The sequence below is a fragment of the Pelmatolapia mariae genome, linkage group LG10_11, assembly GCF_036321145.2.
Source record: "Pelmatolapia mariae isolate MD_Pm_ZW linkage group LG10_11, Pm_UMD_F_2, whole genome shotgun sequence".
Lineage (NCBI taxonomy): Eukaryota > Metazoa > Chordata > Actinopteri > Cichliformes > Cichlidae > Pelmatolapia > Pelmatolapia mariae.
The window spans coordinates 2,867,541-2,891,785 of record NC_086236.1 but is presented as its reverse complement, the minus strand read 5'-3'; the positions used below and the strand labels follow the sequence as shown (position 1 = coordinate 2,891,785).

General features: G+C 43.9%; 1 protein-coding gene across 1 annotated transcript; it reads right to left on the bottom strand.

Annotated features, from left to right (window-relative positions):
* Positions 1 to 327: 327 nt before the first annotated feature.
* st6gal1 (ST6 beta-galactosamide alpha-2,6-sialyltranferase 1) lies at positions 328 to 22,837 on the bottom strand. The gene is made up of 9 exons (XM_063485901.1): positions 22,561 to 22,837; positions 21,906 to 21,990; positions 13,455 to 13,661; positions 11,973 to 12,335; positions 11,598 to 11,862; positions 10,422 to 10,519; positions 8,855 to 8,956; positions 7,054 to 7,228; positions 328 to 5,530 (listed from the first exon to the last, which is right to left on the bottom strand). The coding sequence occupies exons 2-9, from the start codon at positions 21,915 to 21,917 to the stop codon at positions 5,265 to 5,267; spliced, it is 1,488 nt and encodes a 495-aa protein (XP_063341971.1). The 5' UTR covers positions 21,918 to 21,990; positions 22,561 to 22,837; the 3' UTR covers positions 328 to 5,264.
* Between the last annotated feature and the right edge of the window lie 1,408 nt (positions 22,838 to 24,245).

Here is a 24,245-nt window from a genome sequence, read left to right as displayed (position 1 = left end):
TATGAAAATAACTGCACTTATTAATTATTACACTGAATGTAGATTACGTACTGAACTCTACCAGTGAGAATGTGCTCTAAAGGTGGGGTAAACCTGAACAGGTCACCTGTTTGATGCAGAGGTAACAGAGAGACAGTTGACCATTCGCACTCACCTTCACAGCTAGAATGACCCGTCACACTAACCTGCACTTCTTTGGACTGTGGGAAGCAGCTCGAGTACAAATCTCTGTGGAACCGGAGTCAGAGCCAGATTTCATTCACAAGTCTACAAAATGTCAGCCAACGATTAGACCTGTGCATCTTTTAGGAACAAGTAATAAATATATTTGGAATTTAGAGTTTATCATATTTATTTTTTACAATTAATCAAAAAAATATTTCAAACAGGAACAGAAGGTAGAGCTGAGAATTAGAAAATATCACAGAAAAGGATCAAACAAATCAAATCATCTCAAAGACAGATCAGCTGCATGCTTCTAGAACTCTGCACATTTTTAGTCTGATATTAAGTTACAAGACAGCAAAGAAAAAAAAATAAAGAAATTAAATCTAAGTTCACAACATTTAACCAATCCTGTCAGAAACAGAAGAGGATGAAGGCAAAGCAGAGGAAAAGTGCATCTGTAAGCTGAAACAACAGAATATCAAAAGGCTTCACATGAATGTACACAGAGACTCGACTGCATAGGGAGGAAATGTTCTCATAGCTTTGCTCTGAAATGCAATGACATCAATCATTCAAGTGTGTGACTTTGACTAAACAATGAAGTCTTGGTAAACATGAAACTGAAGTGACCAGAACACAACAGCAGAGTCATTTTTGTTCTTGACGACTTTGCTCGAGCTCCGAGTCGTTCTGCTTCAGGATTAAATTAGCTGTGTTAGCATGTATCATAGTTAAAAAGCACTTATTACATGTTACTAAACTTGTACTTGTTACAGCAGAGAAGTGTGTTTTATCTGAAAAAATAAAAATAACTGCATCTAAAAATCTCTAGTGTCTGCATCGTGGCTAATTAAAGCTAGCTGGTGAGATTAAGTTTGCTACAGCTGATTTCCCCACTTTTGCATGTTTCATGTATTCACATATACAATATAACATCGTAATATATGAAATACTACATAAAATTTGAGCTACATCTGATTATATCGGAGAAAAAAATCACCATCAGTTAACCTCGTCCTGATAAATGCTAACTAGCCCAGCTAGTCGTATATTTCAAGGGGATCTATTAGCTTTTCTGTATTTTATGAGATATATATTTATTTGTTTGAATACCTGCACCTCACCTGACCAATCAGACAAGAGTAGGCTGTTAGGAGGGGGTCTGCATAAAGATTGTGAACCATGCAAAGCTACTAATAGCCTATAGCGAGAGTCAAAGAACGAAAATATGAAGCTAGCAAATAACACGTTTTACAGTGGACTGTGGTTAGTGATGAGAAATGAGGAGCTGCGTTAGTGCCATGCGGATATTTTCTCTGTTTTCTCAGAGATTTCTTTTGTTGATATTTTCTCGTTGTTACAACACTAGTTTAGGGAAAACTGGTTTTAAACATTCATCGGTATTAAGAGATTAAGTCAAAAATCCTCCCGAGGCTGATCTTTACTGTGATAGCACTGAAAACGGAGCAGTCATACAGATGTTACAGTAAAGAAAAGTAAAGAAGAAATTGCCATCAGATCATAGGTAAGATGACTAACTAAGCTAACTGACCACTCAGCAGCCTCTCCAGTAGCCTTAAAGCTAGTGAGAAAAACTCGGTTTACATACTTAAGTTAAAATCATTTAACCCAAACATTTTCTGCACAAAATCCAGCATAAATAGAAACCAGCAGGAGCATAATTAGTGCAAATGACACAAGGAGCATTATATGGATCATAAAACTCTTATAATGCTTTTTGCATTAAAATTGCTTAAATTAGCTTAAAGACTCGAAGACGTTTTGGACATTTAGTGACTTTTTAAAATGTTACATTGACTTGCAAATTAAATGGAATTGCCCATAAATGTCCTCAAGTGAGAAAGCTCACCTTACATATAAAAACAAACTTATTAACATTTTTGATAATTCTAGAAGGACACAGCGCTACCTACCCCTTGTCTTTTATGCTAGTAGCGTTAGCTGCTTGTTAATAGAAGCTGTGGTAGAAACTGCTCGTGTGTAAACTATATGAAATTAATATTTGTAATCTACTACCTTAGCTCATACCTGCACTTTATATTTTCATGATTAGCTAAAAAACCCCAGAGTACCTAAAGCCTCACATAATTCTGAATCAGTTCTGATTTGCGATAGTACCATTAGCAAAAAACGTTTTTCAGTTTGTTGCTAGTTTGGCTGGTTGTTTAATTGGAGGGTGTTTGTCTGCAGACAGCAACAATACGTGTACTTTATGTGAAACTCTTTTCTAGGCTTTGTTAGAAAATGTGTAAGCAGCGGTGTAAGTTTAGGCTCAGTCACACTAACTAACTGTTTTGGTGGAAACTGCCAGACTCACCTACTCTTCGTTTACACAGAGCCAATGATTTCACTGGATGAATTTGAACATTTATTTTTTCAAACCATGCTCAACTTTTACGATTCAAATCAGCTGATCGGACCAATCAGAACTAGCGTTTGTAGCTCAAAGCGTGCACTGTTACCGAATACACAAATAGTAAAATAATACTGTTTTACATCAGACGCACAGCTACATGCTGCTCTGGGACAATCAGCCCTGTTAAATGATTTCTCTGCACCCTGAGATGTGGTCCACACTCTGACAACAACAGCTCAAACTGCCCCACTGACATCCTGAAATATCCACGGTCGTGATAAACTCCTGGATCAGGCCATCACATTCTCCCTGCTGCTGTCCTCTCCTGAGAAGTTTCCATTTCTTGTTTAGAAGCATCAGGAGCAGCTCATCGTGGCTACATGTCAACTTCATTTTTATCACAGTGCATTTTTTCCACAACATGTTACAGGCACCGTTAAACTATAAGTTTGGACTTTGTGTCATTTTTGCCACGTGCTCAGTGTGTCAGGGACTGAAGAAACAAATACTGCAAATAAAAGATCAATCAAGTATGTAAAGCCAGTTAGCATGTTCATATAACCCGAGTGGGGCTTTTACGTTAGAGAAAAATCAAATGCTGATATCACAGTAAAGACCCTCCTCCTATAATACTTTCATAATATTTACACTACGTGAGGATTACAAAAAGATTACTGGAAATGGCAGGACTCACAAAGGGTGTAAAAAACCTACGAAGTGACCTTTTGGGTTAAGTTAGAAGTAAACTCATGTGCAGGCAGTATTTTCTTCAATAAACAGGTTTAGTGAGGTGTGTAAGCATCATGTATGGAATCACACAGAGGGCACAGCGGCCTCCTACTGCCTGAACAAAACTGTCACCAGAACACAAACACACATCACAAGCAGAGACGGTGACGCTGGACTTGTGCATGACTGATATTTATGACCCAGTTTGCTAAATTTTGGACTTTTATCTGCTTCAGGAAGAAATGATTTTGGAACCCTCAAAACAGGGCTGTAGAAAAAGCTAACAGTGATTAGGGATGGGTATCGAAAACCGGTTCTTGTTGAGAACCGGTTCCCACTGTTTCAATTCCTTGGAATTGTTTGCCATTTTTGCAAACGATTCCCTTATCAATTCCAGTCGCCCCGAATGACGTCACCACGTTGCGGAGCGTCATTTACCTGGCAGGAAACATGGCGGCTCAAAGGCTCAAAAGTTTGTTTATACTTTACCAGAACGGATGACAACAGGGCAACTTGCAAAGTAGATATTTCACTTAAGGGAGGAAACACTACGAATCTGCAAAAGCATTTGCTCACAAAACACGCGATGACCTTAAATGAATGTCGTGTTTTTAATTCCGCTCCGGACTCGTGAATCTGAACTCAGCAGCAGCGGTAACGTTTGCACGTCCTCTCCCGTTAATGCGGCAGGTAAATAAGCAACTAACAGTGCATATTATGTTAGCGCGATCTGCTTTATTACAAAACCTGCCATTACTGTGCATTTAGGTGACCATGATGAGAGAGACAGAGTCTGGCTGGCTCAGCTGCTGGCAGTTCTCGCTGCAGTCTACCGGTAGCGTCTCCTTTCAGGCCAGGATGAATGTCACCGAGCAGTGACTAAGTTTGTAGTCAAAGCCTTGCACCCATTTGTCACAGCAGATGCCCCCGATTTTCGGTAAGTGAAGGTGTTTAATTGTAGGCAGGGACATTACTGGATATTCTTGTGTAATTGCTACAGAATAATTTATGTTATACTACAGAAGAATATTTATTTTATTATTTTACATTTACATTTTTTTTTCCTGGGGACCCTGTGACACCCCATTGAAGGCTGGTTCTCTTGAGATCACACTGTTGGGTTTGTAAGGCCATGTTACTCCTAAATTTCTATCTTGTTCAAAGAGAAGATAAAAACAAAGTACTAAGCTAATCGACCTTAGTGTTCTCCTTTTTCAAAAGAATCAATAAGAGAATCGATAAAGAATCGAATCGTTAAACAGAATCGAAAATGGAATCGGAATCGTTAAAATCTTATCAATACCCATCCCTAACAGTGATACATCCATAAAACAGGTTGGCTGTTAGGGAATCTGTCCTGGAATATATTAATATGCACTTTTTGATCAGTGGACATTTTTGGTGGTCTGTCAGTCACTCTTCGTGTACTCTCTCCACCTCGTACGAGCTTCATTGTGATAGTTATAGCAGGGGTGGGAAACCCCAGGCCTCGAGGGCCGGTGTCCTGCAGTTTATGTGTCCTTGATCCAACACAGCTGATCTAAGTGGTTAAATGACCTCAACATGTCTTGAAGTTCTCCAGAGGCCTGGTAATGATTTGATTCAGGTGTGTTGGCCCAGGGTGAGATCTAAAACCCGCAGGACACCGGCCCTCGAGGCCTGGAGTTCCCCACCCCTGAGTTATAGGCAATCACCGAGATTCCTTGAAAACCACCAGAATTACCCTTTAAGGTCAACATGAGCATCAAAATTTGGGCAACTAATTGAAAGAAGCATCCAATGGTCATGATTTAGACTCAGGAACACGTGTCAATGACCTCACTGGGATGTGTGTACAGCAGCACATGTATGAGCTGATCGGACTCCAGTGTGTGTGTTAACAGCATGAAATATTTATAGAGCGCTCCTTGTGGTTCGGTAGTGTGGATGAGGTTTGCATGCGTCGGCTCATCTTCATGCAGGACTCAGATTTGTGCGTTGATGCTTGCAGTCAGCGGTCTCCTCCGGCAGTCTGGCTGCAGTTCAGCTTCCTGAAGCCGGGCAGCGTGACGCGTCCGTTGGTGTAGATGTCGCGGTCGGAGCCCTGGTTCATGCGCTTGACCAGGTTCTTCTCGTACAGCAGCGGGTGGTAGGCGCCCAGCGTGCAGGCGGCGTCGTAGAAACGCTGGTAGTAATGGCAGAGCTCCGTCTTCCTCCGGGACGGCAGGAACTCGTACACGTGCACCAGCTCGCACAGCGACATCATCAGGACGGTGCCTGGACAGGAAGCAGAGGGTATGAGGACACTTTGCAGAGGTTTTCAGACAGTTTGGTGCTTCCTCCGATCCCTAACTGTTGTGCTTATATAAATCAAATAAAATCGAATAACCAGAACCACTGAAGGCCACAGGAGGACATGAAACCTCACACAGATTATTCCCAACTGAGTGAAAACAGTTAAAATGATTTAATTTTAAATACTGGAAACAAAGACGGCTTTCAGACTAAATATATGAAGATATCATTTCTGCCCATGTGGCCCAGCGCTGGTTAGGACTGATCCTCACTTTGGAGCAACATCTACAAACATAAAGCCTTCATGTGTTCTTCATCCAGCCCACAGCTTTGGCCTCAGTTGTGTAACGAACAGTACAGCACGGCTGCCTACGCACTGTAGGTCTGCCAACATGTTCACGTCCTCCACGGCCCGCACACATGCTGCAGAACCAGAGCAGGTCTGTTAGCAGAAACAATAACGACATTTTCACTACATATAATCACCTCTGTGTAACAGATCTACTTCCTGTCTGATGATCCTGGAGGAGAGATGTTTATAATGAACTGAGGCTCTAATATCAGACACCAAAGGAGGCGGAGCTCCAGTTACAAATCAGATCCTGTATTTGTGAAACTCGTGACATGAACGGAAAGCGTCGGAGGAGAGAGAGAAATTTGAAAACCAAGAGTCGTGATCGGCTACAAAGAAACCAAACACAGGAAACAAACCGAGACTGAGGGGAAGGACGAGGAGTAAAAAGACTCCCGGCAGGTACAGCTGAACTCGATCAAAACACCACGAGGAACAGACTTTCAAAATAAAACAGGAAGACAACTGACAGAAGAAACAGAGGAGTTTGTATATATGCGTTCAACCTTAAAGGGACATTTCACCCCTAAAATCAAACTAAATGTTTTTCCTGCAGCCTGCAGAGTCGTTTCTATAAATTAAAAGTACCAAAAAAAGAAGCCAGGAAAAAACAAATGTGTGTGTTCATCACATGAAGCTCTAATGACAGCGTCACAAAGAGGGCAAAGTTTCCTGAAGCAGATTTCAGTCTTTCTTCGTTCTGTGTTATTATGCTCGCTGTTCTCCGCCCACAGCGTACGGCGGCGATGTCACATCGCTGGACGCCTCATTATCGCTCCTGCAGAGTTCGCCTGGGGCGCAGACTCTGAGGTGAAGCTGAAGGCGTGAGGAGTGAGGCGGATGAACGCCTCATCGATCAGCAGATCGGCCTGGACCAATAAGCAGCTGTCGCACAAAAGTCCTTTCAGAAGATCGTGATTGGACCAGGAGACTCAACATTTACAGAAAACAAACAACACAACACATGATCGATGCAGCCAATCAGGTCGCAGACACAAACATCTGATATCTAAACGCACACAGGACTTCATATTAGTGACCTTTGAGTTTATATTTTAACGAGTATCCAGTAAATGTTTTGTTTCAGATGTCTGCCCCATGTGTGTTATGAAGGCAGTTTGTAGCATAAACAGGAAGTGAGAAAAAACCATACCGAGCATGCCGGAGGAGGGCGGGTTCTTCTGGATGGGCTCGGCCATGTTGTCCTGTATTCGCTGCCAGATCTGCCACTCCAAGCGAGGATGTAGGATGTAGAAGGGCTGCAGAGGGTGGAGCCTCCTGTACCTCTGGTACTGGGTGAAGATGGGGTAATCAGTCCTGTTGAACCACTGCGGGGGGGCATACAGGTATAAGTTTTAACTGACACCTCTGACACCTCAAAATAAATTCAGTATCAGCAGCAATCCTGCTGCTTCAGTCTTTGTTTTACTGATGCTTTCCTTTGAATACGTGGCTGAGCTATCAGGGAGACGCTCTGTGCAGGCTGCAGAAAGAGGATGTTAACTAGTTAGTGACCGAAGGATGTTTTAGAACAGAAAGTGAGCAACCATAACTGAAAACAGGGGAACAAAGACGTGAGAGTAAAACACTGAGAGGAACCGATAAACTCCATAAATACAAACATCACAAAAATACTGAAAACAGCAGCTCAAATAAACTCAAATAAACCAGAAACTTTAAAAGCTCAGACCCTGAGAATCTCACTGGGATCATGACTTTTCTACCACATAAAGGCTGCAGAGATAATGTAGGGGGCGGCGGCTTCGGAGAGGAGAAGAAGGGCCAGGGCCCCCCCGCTGTTCGGGGTGTCCTTCATGTGCAAATCTTTCAGTCCCACTGCTGGACCGAGGCCTAAATGTCAGAGTTGTCCTTTATGCAGCTTCCAGTAACGAAAGCGTCTCCATTTAAAGGGACAACAGACAAAATGCATTCAGAGCAGACCAACTGGGCTGCATAAAGGACCAGCACAAGATAAATGACGTCTTTTGTCCACTGGGTTTTAATCGTGCCAGGTTACTCGAGTGGAGTCCAAGAATAAAAACAAAGAGCAGAAGAAATCCTCTGTAGTGGTAGACGTGTCCTCTCCTCTCAGGATAAACACATGAATTATGCATCAGAGAATCAGCTTCTGAAGCTGGAAAACCAGCAGTTGTGCTGCAGTCGGTGATCAGAGAGTTCCTGCTAGTAACTGGATTTACTGACGACTCGTTCAGTTTCCCTGCAGCGCAGAGTCAGACCGGCTCCACGCTCTGTGCATCCACGAGGGGAACATTTCATCATGTCAACCTTTAAACTCCTGAGAAAAGAAGCCAGTGTGCAAGAGCCACAACCTGCAGTCCCTCAAGTGTCCACTAGAGGTCCCAGCAGTGAGCCAGTCCCCACAGACTCGTGTTAAAATGTTTGACTTTGCTCTGGAGCGAATCTTCCCGTCATGAAGCTTTAAATTTTATGTATTAGGGGCGTGGCCTATTAGACTCAACTTCAGCTAAGTGACCTCCCTGAACTGGACCTCTGGACCGTGTTTGTACTGTCGGAGCTTTTTTAATGCAACTGATCTGATAATAAATACAGCTGCTGTTAATTCTGCACACAGACCGTCAAAGAAGATACAAATATAGATGCAGGTATCAACTGTGTGCACAGCAAAGTAAGCTGCATGCTTTATGTTGTATGTTTCACTGTTTTTGCACAAATTTGACATTTTCCAAACAAAATTCTTGCAGCCAGAGACACACCATCATGTTCACCTGTGCACGTCTATGTTAGTCTAAAATCCACAAATGTCCAAAGAAACCACAAACTGATTAATACAAGCGTATGCATGAACACGACAGAGCTGTAGGAGAAAAACTACATTTAATTTGAACAATTTAACCAAAGTTATTAAACACACGCTGGTTGTGACAGAGCTTCTAGCTTAAATCCAAACACAGGACAGTTTTGTGAAACATCACCTTTGTGAGATCAGCAGAGAAGGGGGCGGGGTCCCAGGCCACCAGAACACCTGAGCTGTACAGAGAACTGGACAGGAAGCGGTGGTCATCAGACGCCATCACCTGTAAAGGCGGGAAAAGATTCAGAGAAAAAGCACACTGACACACGTCGCTGAGTGAGCCGCGTCTCACAAGCTTTAATAAATAAAACCTGCTTTCATGACTTTTAAAACTCTTTAAAAATGAAAAGCTGTAAAAACAGAGCAGCTAAATTCTCTGGTTCTACTTATTAATCCAAATCCACTAAGTAGAGTTTTGATTTGATGATGATGCAGTATTCAGAAGCATTCTGCAGATCCTCACAGCGAGGTGTTCTCACATAAAAGCATCTAAAAACAGCCACAGGCAGCTCCTCTGCACTAAAACGCCCACAGCCCATCTGCAAACTCCGAGTTCGACCTCTTCAGCGCGACCATCGCCTGCAGCGTCGTTACAAACTCGACTTTACTCCAAACTCTGGAGGAGAGCCGAACGCTCTCACAGACACTAAACAAAGTGATTTAAATAACAAAGCTGCACGTGTTGTATGGAAAAAGTTATTTAAAAATAAATAAAAACAATTAACATTATCTTCTGTCACATGTGTTTAGTTCCATTAGTGGGTGCTCATATTAGACACGGCCAGGTTTCTAACAATGAGGTCAAAATCAGATTAAACACTTCGTTTCACACAGTTTTTCTCCTCTTGGATCTCTGTGATGTCACAGAGGGGGCCTAACACTAATAAGGAGATCTCAATCAGATCTACTGTTTAAATATTTTGCTTATGAGGGGCAGCCAATCAGAAGAACACAAGTTAATAAGTGTGACAGAGAAAATTATCGTATAAAACTAGCCGCAGATTAAAAATCAAAGCGCAGATGATCTTTGGATTCTTGTCTTTATTGTTAGTTATTATCACCATGTTTGTCTGTGAAGGTTCTCAGTGGGAGTATCCCCGCAAAGAGGGACAAAGGGGGGGTCCTTTGTCCCTCTTTGCGGGGATACTCCCACTGGGTTTAAATCTGGGACTTTCCACCATTTGACCCTAGAACTGAAGAAGCTTCTCGGATGAGAGGTGAAACGTCTTCAAGCAACTTAAAGAAGTCCAGACGCTCTTCTTTCCAAGCTCCTTATACCAGCGGTCCCCAACCCCCGGGCCTCGGACCGGTACCGGTCCGTGAGTCGTTTGGTACCGGGCCGCGAGAGTTGAGGCTCAGGTGTGAAATGTATGGTTTTCAGGGTTTTTATCGGTTTTCAGCGTTATTTTGTTATCGTTTTTATCGTTAACTCGGTTTTCCTGGGTCTTTTCACGTGTGTTATGAATAAATCTTCTTTTTTTCGGTACCGGTACTAGTTTTATTTTGTTGTATTTATCCGCGACACCTTAAAGGCCGGTCCGTGAAAATATTGTCGGGCATAAACCGGTCCGTGGCGCAAAAAAGGTTGGGGACCGCTGGATTAGACTATCACCACGTTGGTTTCGTTTACAGTGAAGCACTTTCTCTCAGCTCAGCTGTCACCACCTGGTGGCTGTTTCTGTGCCTACCTGTGAGTTGATGAGGCGGATGGTGGTTTTGGACCCGACATCCTTCTCGTACCCGGTGGTGGGCGCAGCGTTGAAGCGCAGCACAGCTTCATGTGAGTCTGAAAAACGAGAAAGCGAATCTGGTTAAGAAGAAGTGAAAGTTTGTGATTCGCTGAAGTGACGCAGTTTCTGTTAATCAACCAAGAACACAAACACACACACTCTTAATTCAACAGGGTATTTTAAAAGATGATAATAAAGTCAGTTATTAAATAAAGAGCTGACTTCAGCAGGAACACTGGGTGAATTTAAAGCAGTCTGAGGTCACTTAAATGTGCTTCTTTTCAGCCTATTTTCACACTTTCTTTGTGCCTCCTCCACGTTTTCGGACACAAACACCAGAAAAAGAAAACAGCAGCTGATTTGTTCTGTCCCACAGTGGTGGAGCTTAGTCTCAGTTGGACAGTCTGTCCATTCACCCGTTTTCTGCAGCTTGTCCGGGCCGTGTGGGCAGCAGACATTCCTCTCCCTGCCTCCTCTGAGGCAACAGCAAGATGTTCCCAGACTGTCCCGGGGCCTCGAGGGGCCTTTGAAGGGGACACTCCACCCTTTTATGGCTAATGCCAACAGTCTCAGACATGGAGACAGCCAGCACATCATCCTCGAACAACAGAGAAATGATCCTGACCACCAAACCTCCACCCACCAGCACGGCAGATGGTTATACAGGCGCTGCACGCAGCTCACACTTCAGTCAGAGCGCCAAGCAAACTGCTTTTAACGGTGTTTAAAGACATGCTGTGTGAGAAACTCTGGAGCTACCAGACTTCTGCAGAAAACAGCTCAAACACGTTCTTCCTCTGTGGTTCAGGGACAGTGTGCTGCAGAGAGCAACTTTAAGGGGAAAATGGCTTAAAATAGCTCCACATGGACATCTGGGAGGGCTTTGCAACTTTCACACAGCGGAAACGATTCTGTGTGAGAGCAGCAGGGCTCAGGACTTACACCAAACCTCGCTTTGGTCACTTTGAACCGTGCTGTTTATTTTTTAAACTTTTGTTTCTGTTTCGCGTGCAGCTCTGAGGTTCTCGACAGAGAAATATCGTCTCATCCTCTGGACTGTCCAGATGTGAGGGACATTTTTAAATCCCAGACTTTGGGAGTGAAAAGCATCAAATCCACATTTAAATGTCTCACCGATCTCTTTGCCCAGCCCAGAGTAGCGCAGCGACCCCGCCGATGACACCACAGCACAGCTCTTGTAGGGTCCGAGGTCAGAGGTCAGCTGCTGCGGAGGCAGCTGGGTGGCCCAGGGCAGCAAGGAGAAGGGCTGGAGGTCAGGGGTCAAAGTCGCGACCTCTACTTTGTCCTTCAGTTGGCAGAGAAGCTCGGAACCGCTCAGCTTCGGCGTGCCAGAGACGCCGCCGGGGCCCGACAGCTCGACTCCGTATTTGTTCATCGCCTGACAGAAACACCAGGAAACATGGAGAGAGGAGCACGTCAGTCCATGTATAAAACTGGACTTAGCCTGCATGTAACTTGTAGACGCTGCGTCCCCGGTCCACGACTCACCTGGTAGTTCTGCACCACCTTCTTCATCCTGGTTCCCAGCATGCTGCTGGACATCTCGTCGTCCCACACCTCTCCCAAAAGCCCGTTAGGCCCGAAGAACTCGGCGTCGCTGCCTCTGCCGCTCAGCTCGCCCTTCCGCCGGCCCCCGAACAGGGTCTCCAGCGCTCGCGTGAAGGGGCGCGGCAGCAGCCGGCTAAAAAACCCCGGGGGCTCCCGCTGTTTCCGCTTCGACGACGAATCCCTGGCTTCGTGGCTGTGGTTGGATGAGGACAGGACGGGGATCGGACGGCGAGGGTCACCTGGGATGACGCCCGGGAGCTTCTGAGGGTCCGTGTACATGGGCTTGGCTCCACCTCGCAGCACCTGTGGGAATCAGCAGCATCAACATTATTGTGGTTCACCAAAAATAACTCAAGTCTGTTCGTTTCTTCCCCCTGGAAGTGGTGCAAACTTGCAGGTGGTGCATGACACCAGCTCAAACATCGAGCCTGTAGCTTTCTGTCGCTGGAGCGCAGCTGCTACACCTTAAATATGACGATGGAGAGAACGAAACCTGGACCGCTAAACCCTGGCTTTGGCCTTGAGGCCATTTCTGATTGGTTCAGGGAACAGCAGAGCACCAACTGAAGGGCCAGATGCTTCTCTGTGTTTCTGTGTCAGGTCTTCTAAGGACATGACTTTCAGATACCGTTCAGCTGTAGTTGTTTTTAGGTCTGCTGCGTCTTCTTTTTCTCAGATTTTTTAAGGACACACTGCACGCCGTGCTGAAATATGCAAAGATTTCATCTAAAAGCTCTTTGGAAATCCTCTTGTTGGTGCGAACATAGTATTTTATGCCTTAGACCAGCGGTCCCCAACCTTTTTTGCGCCACGGACCGGTTTATGCCCGACAATATTTTCACAGACCGGCCTCTAAGGTGTCGCGGATAAATACAACAAAATAAAACTAGTACCGGTACCGAAAAAAAGAAGATTTATTCATAACACACGTGAAAAGACCCAGGAAAACCGAGTTAACGATAAAAACGATAACAAAATAACGCTGAAAACCGATAAAAACCCTGAAAACCATAGATTTCACACCTGAGCCTCAACTCTCACGGCCCGGTACCAAACGACTCACGGACCAGTACCGGTCCGAGGCCCGGGGGTTGGGGACCGCTGCCTTAGACTGTTATCTTTGAGACTTTTCGATATTTAACCAAAGAAATGAGAACAAATGATGTGTTTTTGTGACGGTCTGCTAATAAAAGTTGTTATTATGTGTAGAAACAACACTTTAAAACATCTGGCTGCTTGGAAGCAAAATATCTAGAAATAAGGGGTGGCTCAAGACTTTTGCACAGTATGCATGTTTGTTTTCTTGCCAAATTTCATTTTTCACCTTAATTTAAAACTGTGTTTTCCTTGCTGTAGTTTTGCTGTGGGTTGAATAGAAACTTTTCAATGAAATGTTTTCGGTTGTGGTTAAACTTTTCACACCTTGATGACATTGTGTGCATGAGGCTGCGCGCGGGTTCGTGCCCGGACGCCAAAGATGGCGTCGGTGACGGGCACGCTGTTTTCAGCGCAGATGGCGTAGAGCAGAGCCATGGAGATGCAGAAGAAGGTCATGCAGAGCGCGCCGCGGCGAGCCCGACGCCTCAGACGCCACAGCAGGCTGACTCTGTCCATCGCTGCCCCGGGTATCTGCAAAGACAGAATGAAAGGTTTGTATTACACGTCAGAGCCGCTGTGTCTCATCTGGACTCTGTGTTTTACTTTGAAGTAGTGAGTCAGCTTATAAAAGACGAGGTGCGGGTGTGGCACATTTCATATTCAGTATCGGGGGAATTCAGCGAGCTTTCATAATAGCAGCTGATGAGAACCCACAGAGCTCAGAGACCAGCTTCCTGTAGTGGCTCCATCAGTGCTGTTTAAGAAATTTAAGTCCACACATGAAATTAAGACTCATAATATCAAGATGATGTGTTTCATGACTGTTCAGTTAATCTCTGCTAATCTCCACAGCTGACTGTAGCTGATGCTTTTCTGTCACCTGAGACAATAAAACAAATTTTTAGTGTTCACAAATATGTCTGAAGGTTCTCAGTCATCCATGTCATCGTAGTCTAAGGAGCTCGGAAAGAAAAGCGTCTGGACTTCTTTAAGTTGCTTGAAGACGTTTCACCTCTCATCCCAGAAGCTTCTGCTCGTCAAATGGTGGAGAGTCCCAGATTTAAACCCCGTGGGAGTATCCCCCCCCAAAGCGGAACAAAGGACCCCCTGATGATCCTCTACCTAACCACATGAGCCAAGGTGTGAAAACGAGTGTGGGTCACAATCAGCCAGGGTTTCGGGTGAGCTCATTGTGAAACCTGGTCCCACCCTATCATGTGATTTCCTGAGGTCAGATGGCCCAGGGTGTGAGTGGGCGTTAAGACGTCTGGGAAGGATCTCAGAACTGGATTATAGATGGCAGACAGTTGGTGTCATAAACCATCTTTGAACCGAAGTGTTGGTTAAACAGAAGTTTAAAAGTTTAAAACTGCCTGAGCTCATCAGCTGAGTGGAAGAGGACACGGACTCATAACTGGACGACGGCGGATCAAATCTGGTCTCGGGAGCGACTCACGAGTTTAAACTGACAGAAGAACGCAACACACAAAAACAGAGCTACAAATAAAAATGTGGAACAAAACATATGGCTAAAAAAACCAATAAAGGTTGGGAGAAGAAACAAACTGGATGAACATAAAAATCAACCAAAGCACGAGGTGCTAATAAAAAGGAGGTTCACACAGAAGGTCCTCAAAACAATCCAGATACCAAAAAAACAAAAAGGATGGTGGAAAGAAACAAGGTCCTGAAGGTAAGTCTTCTAACTGTGCCACAGCCTGATAAAGAAAACGTGGAAATCACTTCAGCTTGTCGCAGATCAAAGTGAAATTAATCTGACTGATCAGGTTTTCTTGGCGTGCTCTGAGTTTCCAGCAGCAGATTAGACTATAGAAACATTTACACATCTTCTAAATCACCAAATTATTACATGCATGCTTCAGTCACACTGCAATCCACAGTTGACTCTTGGTTCTTCGTTCTGCACATCACCAGCTCCTGACCAGGTGATGTGTTCAGTGTTAGTTACCATGGCGATTTAGCCTCGTAAAGGGAGACCGTTGTGCCACATGAAACCCCGACTGTCAGCTCAGCACAGCTCCTCTTATCCTAACATCTGCAATCACATGAAGCAGGTTATCAACTCGATAAGCCAACCCCCCGTTTATCAGCCTGGCTATGAGCACGCTGACACCACAGAGACAAACATGAGGAAGCACCTTACAAATGATACATGCATCAGAGAGGAACCATCAGATTTCAAAATGCTACATTTTTGAAGTGAAGGTTGTGGTGAAGTTTAAAATTCATAACTCAATATGAAGTTGCTCAGGGCAACCACCACACACAGCCAAAGGTGAGGAAAAGAAACAAGGAGCATCTGGTGAAGTGAGTGTGCTGAAAGGTGAGTCCTTACAACAGTGTCAGACTCGTCACAGACTTTTGCGAGCACGCCTCGAGTTACGCCTCGAGTCACGAACAAGCTTGTTTTTTTTTTTGTTTTTTTTTAACAGGACGTGTTTGGATGAATGGGGTGTGACCTCTTTATGGCCTTCGCTCAGTAAGACCAGAGAGGAGCTGGTTTATTCAGTCTGCTAACATCGAGCTGTGTCCATCTTCCACCTCGATGTGGCTTATTTATGCAGGCGTGGACCAAAACGACCACACTGACAGTCCAGAAGTGTAAACGTTGCAAGTCTGAGACTGACATTCTGTCACATGACGCCAATAATCAGACTTCACTCTTCTGACCGCTGTCACGCTGTCTGAAGTAACACGCCGACGTTCGGCGCAGCTTTAGCGACTCTCGTTAGGAAATGACTTCAGAGCCTCGCTCTCTCCACACTCTGATGTCTGAGCGATGTTCAGGAGTCGAGGGGCTATTTTTCTGATAACTGATTGGTCAGTAGGACATGATTGACCTCTAAGGTAGTACACAACACTCCAGAGCAGCATAAGTTACCATAGCAACGTAACAAGTGAACTGTGTTGGTATGTTAGAATTTATATTTTATCTTTAATACATGTTTGCTTCATTATTGTTACACTAATTTTTTTTCTTTTTTATTACACAGACAGTGTAACAGAACACTGACACAGACACACACACACAGAGACGACCCCACTTAAGGACGTGTGGGTTTGTGATACCTGCAAGAAAACAAGGCCATAAATTATGATGTGTGCTCCCCTCTCTCGTTCTCGGTGACGCTTCCTTTTTCAGACAGAGGAGGGAGAAAGACGAGTACTGATGAACTACACTTCAAGACTAGACAACACGGAAAAAGACCAAACTGGATTTGCCCGCTACTGAAAACAAACAGCAATGTTTCAGAAAAACCAAAGTCCTCAGTATTCTGACAGAATCGCACATCACCTACGGCAGCTGGAACGACCTCCAAAGAACATGACTGTGCTGAAGAGGCCGAGGCGAGACACCCGCAGGACGGCAAACGTTTCAGGCCACAGAGGAGAAGCCTGCCAGATCTTCATCTGAATAAGGCCGAGGAGAGAAGACTGAAAAGAAATCCACCAAAGAGTCTCAGGATAAAGAGAAGAAGAGAACAAACAAACTGCAGAGCGCAGTTTCAACAGTCTGTTCTGGATTTTAGTGACACTAAAGCAAAACTAAAACTAAACTGAACAAAAAAGTTTGTTTTTTCATTTGAAATAATTAGTTCAGGTTCCTGCAACTGTGACATTTTTAGCCCCGTGTTTGTTTCTGCTGTTTTGTTGCAACAGAAGTGATTCAGGCCGTGTCCCAGTCAGCAATGTTTAAACGGCACCTTATTAGGTTGCAATCCTGTGGTTACACTGTAAAGAAGTGAACTTCAATAGTTGACTAATAAATGATATATGATAAATGATAATTCCATTTGTGTATTTCATTACAGACGAGCTTTGCTGCAGGGACTGAAAGTCATTCTGTTAATCATCAGCCTTTTTATTAGGTCTGAGCTTTCCATATTTCTGTTGAGGTCAATCATTCATACCTCTGCTTTTGCATATTTTATCAACATGACTGTCTCATCGATGCTGCCAAACTGTTGCTAAACATCATCAGTGACTGCTGTTGCAGTCTTCCTGAGGGCACACTTGAAGTTGTAAGGTCTACACTGTATGATTAAGATAAGAGATAAGAGATAAGATGAGACTTTATTGATCCCACTGCGGGGAACATTTGTGCGTTACCTCAGCTCAGGTAGAGATAGCAGAAGAACAGAAAGTCAAGAAACACAAAATAAATAAGATAAAACACTATATTCATGGCAGCATACACAGTATGTGATTATGAATAGAGGGCTGTGGAAATATTCAAGAAATAAAGTATAAAGTATTCTACCACTAATATTAGTATGTAAGTAATAGATATCTATAAGTATAGACATGTACACGCACACGTCCATACATGTAAAAGGTGCTTTACGTATAAAATGATTACTCAGCAGGTGTTTGTTATGTTCTGAGCACCACCTGTCCCCACACCAAAGCAAGATAATTGCACACGTCTAACTCATCATACCACCACAGAGGTGGGTGAGGTGGAGCCTGCGTGGTGTAACAAACATTAAGAATGGGTCTAACAGCTCTCAGATACTTCGTTCTTTCAGGGCCGACCTCCTCTGGTTCTGTGGAGGAAAAGACTTTTAGATTTGGTGCCTCAGACGTGGTCAGGAACCTGATTGGTGCTTCCAGTGACTGTAAGGACGCCGGTCCAACCTCGCTCACGTACCAGTGCAGTTATGATGAGTCCTCAGTGTTGATCTTGATTTAATAGAGATTTTGATATAAATTGGTGTTAATGAAGTTCTGAGAGGTTTATCTAATGAACATGTGTCACCTAATTAAACTGCAAACTAATTTAAATCCATCCTGTTGGATGAGCCCTAATAAACTGTGGACTGCATTAATTAAGTTTCCTATAATGTCTAATCGGCTAACTAAATGTGAAAATACCATCGCAGGTCTGTTTTCACATCACTGAGGGTGATCCAGGAGATGCTCCTGACAGAGAGGGGAGGTGCTCAGTGTTATCATGTGCTGCAGTTGGTTCTTCATAATAAAACAGCCTTAGATGTTGGCGTATGGTGGAGCACCTGAGTGTGCGGCTCTTTGTTCGTTCGGTCTCCTGAGTGAACAAAGAGACACAGATCCGTTTATAACTCGAACATTTAACTGATTAATAAATCTAAAAGACATTTATACTTTGAGTTTATGGCGTCTCCTCCTATAAAATAAACCCGACAGGCAGCACAGAAAATCCAGGATTAATTCCAGAGTTAGTCAGTGAATAATCCCAAATCCTGTGTCATAGTCCCACCACTGATACACACGTCATTCGTTTACAGCAGAGCAGGCCGCCTGCACCGTGTCAACCAACCAAACAAACCACACGGCGACACGTCACAGTTTGTTACTCAGGAAGAGGAGAAAGCTGTGGTCAAGAGAGCGAGAGCGAATTTAGAGATGTGAGCAACATTTAACATGTTTGGTGTGTGTAGTTAGCGTGTAGTGTCGTCGTTTTTTGATAATTAATAAATAAATCGATAAATCATTAGGTCGCCCCTGAAGAGCTCGGTGGATGTAAGCCAAATTTGCTAACACGACGCCGCTCCACACCGCTGCAAAGATTTATCACAATTCATTCAAAATTTTTCCACAGACAGAACGACACACCAGTGACACCAAATACATGACCTCCTGGTTTAACACACACACACACACACACACACACACACACTCTCACACACACACACACAAAATTAGTACAAGTCTACCAACAACATGCTCCAGAGAAGAAAGTCCTGCAAAGACAGAACAGGACATCTAAGTACTGATGCTTACGGCTGTCTGCACAGCTCCACCCAACAACATCAGTTGAAATGATGATTTTTAGTAAAGAGATAAAAACTGTCTTACTTTTTTGAAAAGACGTTCCAACACGTCTAATCACGAGCTCTTCAGCGCCTCTAATAACGCCGGCAAGCAGACTGAGACTCAGCAGCACTAAATGCTAGATGCTGATCACAACATGCGCTGTGACATCCTGTTCAGACCACACGTAACAAAAACCAATCAGATGTGGATTACATCAGTTCCACTGGCCTTAGCATGCAGCTCTGACAGTGTCGGGTTAATGCTTTAAATCAGTATTATTATTATCATTATCAGACTGTTATTAAATTTAATTTTATTTTCGTGTTGACAACTTCTTCCTGTTTTGATAGTCTCAGAGGCAGCCGATGCCCGAGGGACTGCAGACGGACCAAAATCACTGCAGCTGTGTGCAGTAAACTTGTTCCGTTTGAAAGGCTGCTTTCTGTTTGTTCGAGAAATTATTAGAAAAATAAATAAGAAATATAGCATACAAAAAAAGGAAACAGCCACAATAGTTACTATACTTAGGACAAAAAGTAAGAAAACCTGCGTTTGGCTGATTATTTGTGTAACGGTGCTTCACAGTAATAAATCACACGGCGCCTCATTGGTGAGGAGGATGCATTTGTGGGTGGAGCAGCAGAGTTGAGGATGCACGCGCAGGCAAACCTTGCCAACCCTTCTACCAATGACCAGCAGGAGGCGTCTTGGGGCAAGCAGGGCTGTGTCGTACATCACCACCCACGATAACCTCAACTTAAATTTCTATCCATCTATTCTCCTCCACTTGTCCTTTTCAGGGTCGCGGGGGGGGCGGAGCCTATCCCAGCTGTACTTAGGGCGAGAGGCGGGGTACACCCTGGACAGGTCGCCAGCCTGTGGCAGCGCTAACACATAACAGTTAATTGGTAACTCTAAATTGCCCACAGGTGTGAATATGGTTGTCTGTCTATGTGTTAGCCCTCTCTGTCTGTGGCCACGTCCACACTAATCGTTTTGCCTCCGTTTTGGCCTCCCGTCCACACGGAGATGGAAAACACAGCGTTTTGAAAACACTCTCGAAAACGCTTTCATTTGAAGACGGCGCTTTCGTGTCGCAGTGTGGACAGCGAAAACGGAGACTTTCGAAAACGGTGACGCATGTTAGTCATATGATGCAGTCATGTGACCAATTAAACTAAGACAGTGGAGGGCAGCAGTTGTTTTGTTTGACAGCCCTATTAAAGATTAATGTCAGTCTGTACATGCTCCAGATGCTTTTCTTCAAATTTTTTAATTCTCACTCGCTTTTGCGTTTTATGCATGCGCAGGACTGGAACGTAAGCGTTTTCAGCCGTTTCAATGTGGACGCGCAACTCTGTGAAAACGACTGAAAACGTGTGGACGCGGCGCGTTTTCAGACGAAAACGCCGTTTTAATTCTATCCGTGTTCGTGTGGACGTAGCCTTTGTCTGTGCGTACATTTGACTCCTGCTGCTGCTCACACTTTGTTTCAACACGTTCACTTTGAAGTATGAAGCGTGTCGTCAGTGGAAGCCGCTCAGCGAGAAACAGCCTTCATTTACTCACACTTAGAAATCAAACTGGAGGTGTCAGTGACACAGCAATAAAACACTGTGCAGTGGGTGCTTTCCCACAAACGTTCTTGAAATATTGTGAAATAATTTGGTGATAATAATCTGATGATTTTCCTTATTTGCTCATTTCAGGTTTTATTAAATAAAAAGTTAATGTTTTTAGCATCGGAGGCGTTTTGCATCAGAGTGGCTACGTCCATCTGTAGGATGCCAGCCTGTCCAGCCTCCAACATGATCCAGTGAATGAATGAACGGAGGCAGCATCAGTTTAGTGCTGCTGACTGCAAACAGATGTTGTGACAGGGCATCTGATTAAAGATGTTAAGACAAATCCCCCCCCCCCCCCCCCCCCCCCACACACACACACACACATCTTTGAGAAGATACTCACTCTGCAGCTGAAACGGCCCTTTAAAGGCGCCAGGAAGTCAAGACTCACACAAAATGGCCTCTTCACTCTTCACGAAATCACAAAATCAAGCTGCTCCTCACACAGAGAGCAGAAGTGTGTGTGTGTGTGTGTGTGTGTGTGTGTGTGTGTGTATGTGTGTCATGCAAGGAGATATGAAGCCATAAACTACCCAAGATTAAAAAGGCCGGCGTGTGTGTGTTTTAATCCGTCCACTGAGGGAGGTTGGCAGCAGCGTCACACTGCACAGCAGCTGATTGGTCGGCTGCAGTGGGACATTTACGCCTCAGATCACCAGCATCACATCTCCTGAAATCATCAGTGAACAGTTTAACGCAGCACTCACTGGTTTGATTCTAAATTACCAAAATCCTCACACGTTCCCGGCTGGTTGGAAACAGGGTGCACGGTGAAATTTGGCCTTTTTTAATTAATTTTGCGTATTTGAGCTTTATAAGTACGACAGATCTCCAATGAAATTTGAAGGGCATAGATGAAGGTCTTAATTCTGGGCCCATCTTCATGTACTTCTACAGTCATAGTTTGAAGGTTACTGTTTGTTATTAGTATCAGACAAAAGCAGCTGAGTGTGAGAGGCCTGCCGGGGAACTTTTGTACAGTTTGATTGTCGATGGATCGATGCTGCAGACGCAGAAACGCTTTTGCTTTGTGAACAAACACCTTGCTGCTGCGCTGCTTCCTGTTTACTATAACAGCTGCTGTGCCACCCCTGTGATGTTTGTACTGATACTCAGCGCAGCTGAATCTGTGTGAATGAAACTCGACACCCACAGCATCTGCTGCTGGTACTACTGCTGACTCTGTGAGTCAGCTTCATCACAAAGCACACGTTTCTGAGCCCAGAGAGGCTGAGATTTCAAACACAGGCTCAGAGAGGACGGATTTATATCGCTCGGAGGATTCAGAGCAAACACTGCAGATGACCTGAGGGGGGGGGAGTGAGCACGTTACCTTGTAGGCCATGGCTCGTCTCAGTGCGTTGGTCGTATTGATGGTTTGAAACAGGACGCTGCTTTCAGCGCTCACCTCATTGCCTCTGTGGAAAGGAATATATACAGTAAATACAGGGTTCATACACATCCAGTCCACGTTAAACTCTCTCACAGTTTATCTAAAATAAACACTTAATAAATTAAACTGGAGTAAACGTGTTAGAGCAAAAAATAAATACATTTTAAGCTGCAGTCGTACTAGTTTAGTAAAGAGTCATAATAAATGTGTCAGAGTACACAAACCCAGACTGTGTTTTTATGATAGCTTCCTGATAAATGTGCAGCACTTTGCTTTGTTCTGTTATCATTGCTGCATTAATGCACTCTGGACTAAAAGGCCTTCATGAGCACTTTTACTGTCTGCTTCACTCACGATGACACCAGGACAGAAACACGATGCTGCTGTTGGACAGCAAAGATCAGAGTAATAAGGGAAGAAAGGAGGACAAGACATTTAAAAACGTGTGAAAAATAACAGCTTTAATGATGCTGCTGCACAGTAGATACAGTGCACAAGATTATTAATGACTGACAAGAATAAAGTAAATACAGTAACACATGCCGGGCATTGGATCAGCACAGACACACCAACAGAGAGAGATGTCTGAGGTGACCTGTATAGGTGATGCTCCTCCGCTCGCCTCCTGCTTCTGATTTGTGGACGCTAAGGCTCCGAGCAGCTTGTTGTTCCCGCCGCCATGTTTCCGGTGATTCGCGGTCCTGCTGTCCGTCCGTCCGGTCCGAGGCCGCTGCCGGTGTCCGCTGGCATGAGTGGAGACCGGGAGCGGTGAGTCCTCTCTCGTTTTAGCCCCTCTCTCTTCTACTGTCTTTCTCTGTGACGGTCACCATGCAGCCTGCTCCTGCTGCTGCATCGAGCAACAAGCTAGCACTGACACGACCGGCGCATTTCCGGTGAGATTTTCAAGAATAAATAATACATTTTAAGTAAATTAATATGGAATTTATATAGCACCTTTTTAGACTTTCACAGAAATAATTTAGAAAGAAAGAAATAAATAAATGAAATAATATTGCACGTTTAGTAAAACATACATAAAATTGTAGAAAGAAACATAATCTTAACATTAACTGTGAGACAGTTTTAAGAAGAGATTTAGAGAAGTGAGAGAGGATGTACATGACAATACCTCAATTCAAGCCTTCTTTGTTTTTTGTGTAAAAGTATTTTGTAAATGAGAAGTTAATATATTTTCACTTTATCCCCCTTCAGCATGATGAATGACAATATCTGAAGCTGGTTCTGCAGTTATCGCAGTTATCGCACAGGGAAGCTCTTCTTCCCCGTGCTTGCCAAGTGCTGCTTGTAAGGGATCATCTGATCATTGTGGTTTTCTCTGTCCGGTGCTGTGGGGTCTTTACTTTAAGTTTACTTTTATCTTGCCTTGGGATGGCTGCTGCATAAATGAAACATCTTTTTCAGTCACATCTTATTTTTCATCACTGATGTCACATGCATACCTAAACATTAGTTTTGGAGGTCATAACGTTCCTCTCCCACAGTGCTGGGATTATAGCTGGACCTCAAGGGTCCAGGGTCCCCAGTAAATCAATGTCCCCCTTTAAGCTGAATTCTGCTGATATTCAACTGATAACACCCATATCACCAATAATCACTGAGGAGGACACTGATGAGCCCATGCTAGGCTGACCATATTTTGATTTCCATAAAGGACACTTGGACCAGTCATGAAGAACTTTCAAAATACTGTTTGCTTCAAGAAAACTTTAACATATTTAAACGATGCCTTCTCTGTGTGGTTAATGAATTGTGAAATAAAAAATGTCTTTATATGTTTTTACAAGTCGACAAGTGCAAAAGAAGAGGACGGTTGGTCACCCTAGCCTATGCAGACTATTTGCTTCTGCAATCTAAGATAGATATTTTTACACTTTTATTGCTGCTGTTATACCATTTTATTTATTGATTCATTGATTTTGTGAATACCAGAGTGACTTGATCCCCCCCGTCAGAATTGGTTACCTATCCAATGCATATGGTGTCCTGCTGACCCTGCTCCTCTGACAGGTGAAAGACGTTTCTAATGTGAAAGTGCGTTTTTATTTTGAAGGGAAGTTTTAATCACCTGACTTCCTCTTCTCGCTTTATTAATTCTGAATGACTTGTCGTGCCTTTATGCAGCAAGCCAGAACACGCAATCTCTCTGCAGGGAACATTAAGATGCACCAAAGATGCAACAGCCTGAGAGTATCTTTGCTTTAGTGAATCTTGTGCTGTGCATACTGACATAAATAACTCAGAAGAATCACTTTTCATTTC

What these genes read in the sequence shown, in the direction of transcription:
- st6gal1 (XM_063485901.1), bottom strand. An exon ending in TGGGCTGGGCAAAGAGATCG is followed by an intron (nt 10,520 to 11,597) that starts GTGAGACATTTA and finishes CTCGTTTTTCAG; the next exon opens with ACTCACATGAAGCTGTGCTG. An exon ending in TCCGCCTCATCAACTCACAG is followed by an intron (nt 8,957 to 10,421) that starts GTAGGCACAGAA and finishes CCGCCTTTACAG; the next exon opens with GTGATGGCGTCTGATGACCA.